This window comes from Cystoisospora suis (genome assembly GCF_002600585.1).
Source record: "Cystoisospora suis strain Wien I chromosome Unknown contig_3931, whole genome shotgun sequence".
Classification (NCBI taxonomy): domain Eukaryota; phylum Apicomplexa; class Conoidasida; order Eucoccidiorida; family Sarcocystidae; genus Cystoisospora; species Cystoisospora suis.
In genome coordinates this window covers 1-1,234 of record NW_027156726.1, presented here as the reverse complement: position 1 = coordinate 1,234, position 1,234 = coordinate 1, and the positions used below count along the sequence as shown (strand labels likewise).

At 56.4% G+C, this 1,234-nt stretch overlaps 1 protein-coding gene across 1 annotated transcript; it reads left to right on the top strand.

Annotated features, from left to right (window-relative positions):
* Window position 1: 1 nt before the first annotated feature.
* Window positions 2-1,221, top strand: CSUI_007436 (threonine synthase; the record flags this gene model as incomplete). Its single annotated transcript, XM_068067581.1, has 2 exons — window positions 2-719; window positions 883-1,221. Coding segments are annotated over exons 1-2 (426 nt in total), but the record flags the coding sequence as incomplete, so codon positions are not given.
* Between the last annotated feature and the right edge of the window lie 13 nt (window positions 1,222-1,234).

Here is a 1,234-nt window from a genome sequence, read left to right as displayed (position 1 = left end):
AGCATACTGGTGGTATGCTGCTTTGCAGCTCAAACAACGCCTTGTCAGCCTAAGTCAATCTTCCTTCAGCTTTCAAATGCACCCGGGACGGTGATCTGCTTTTCTTGGGAGAACCGCGCAGACGCACGCACACGCACACAAACACACACAGAGGAGGTCCACATGCCCGGCCATAACACTGTGTAGCTTCGTTGACAAAAGCGTGAAGCGTCGAGCTCACCTCTCCCCGAATTGTCAAAGTCTGAGTAAGAGACGCTTTGCAGCGCGGAGAACAATAGCCTCGGAAAAGCGAAGCAGTCCAGCACGGGAGTTGAGTGTTTTGTCACTTTGGGTAGCTCCCGGAAGTGAGGGACGGCAAAGTGAGGGACGGCATTCACGCAGCCCCAGCGGCGACCCGGCTGAGCGCGGCAAGAACCAATCTCTCGAAAACAGGCACACCGGCGACGTCAGTATACCGCTGTATCTGCATCCTGGTTGCGTGGCTGTTCCGATGTCGCCTGTTTCGTGCCCAGTGCAGCGGGCAAACTCATGCTTCGTTAGAACCGTCTAAGGATGGTCCTGACTTCAAGGTCAACGTAGTCGTGCCAACAGGAAATTTCGGCAACATTTTTTCAGCCCTGGTAGCTAAGCAGATGGGCGCGCCCATCGGAGCCCTGCTGCTAGCCACAAACACTAACGACTTCCTCGTCCGTCTACATCGGACAGGCGTATACCAGGGCGTAAGTGCTGTTTGTCAGCTGATTTCATCGATGGCTCTCACTGTTCTGAATTGCATTCTTCTCAGTACCAGAGCAGTTTGCTTTCGCACAGAGCGGCGGTCCCGTTGACAGTTCTTCTGAGAATTGAGAGCCCGTATGTGTTGGTGCCCTTGGATTTGGATAGACCCGCATGCCACTCGCGACCTGCAGTCCGTCAATGGACATTGCTGCTGCCAGCAACTTCGAGCGACTTCTGCATATGCGGCGCGCTGCACCGTCGGAAGAAGATATAGCAGGACGACAGAGGGAGTCTGCGGACCAGGAAAGGTCTGCCGGAGACGCCTGTCTTCCGCCCCGAGATGTGCAGTTGCACGTACTGCGGCCTGCCGAGTCCGGCCAGCCAGAAGGCACCGCCATCGCCGTGGAGCCCCCTCCGCCTCCAAGCCTTAGTACATCCGATTCGAAGTCCGCCGGCTGCGAACGCAGTCCTGGGCAGAGCAGCCAAGCAGGAAGTCGAATCGGATGTACTAAGGCTT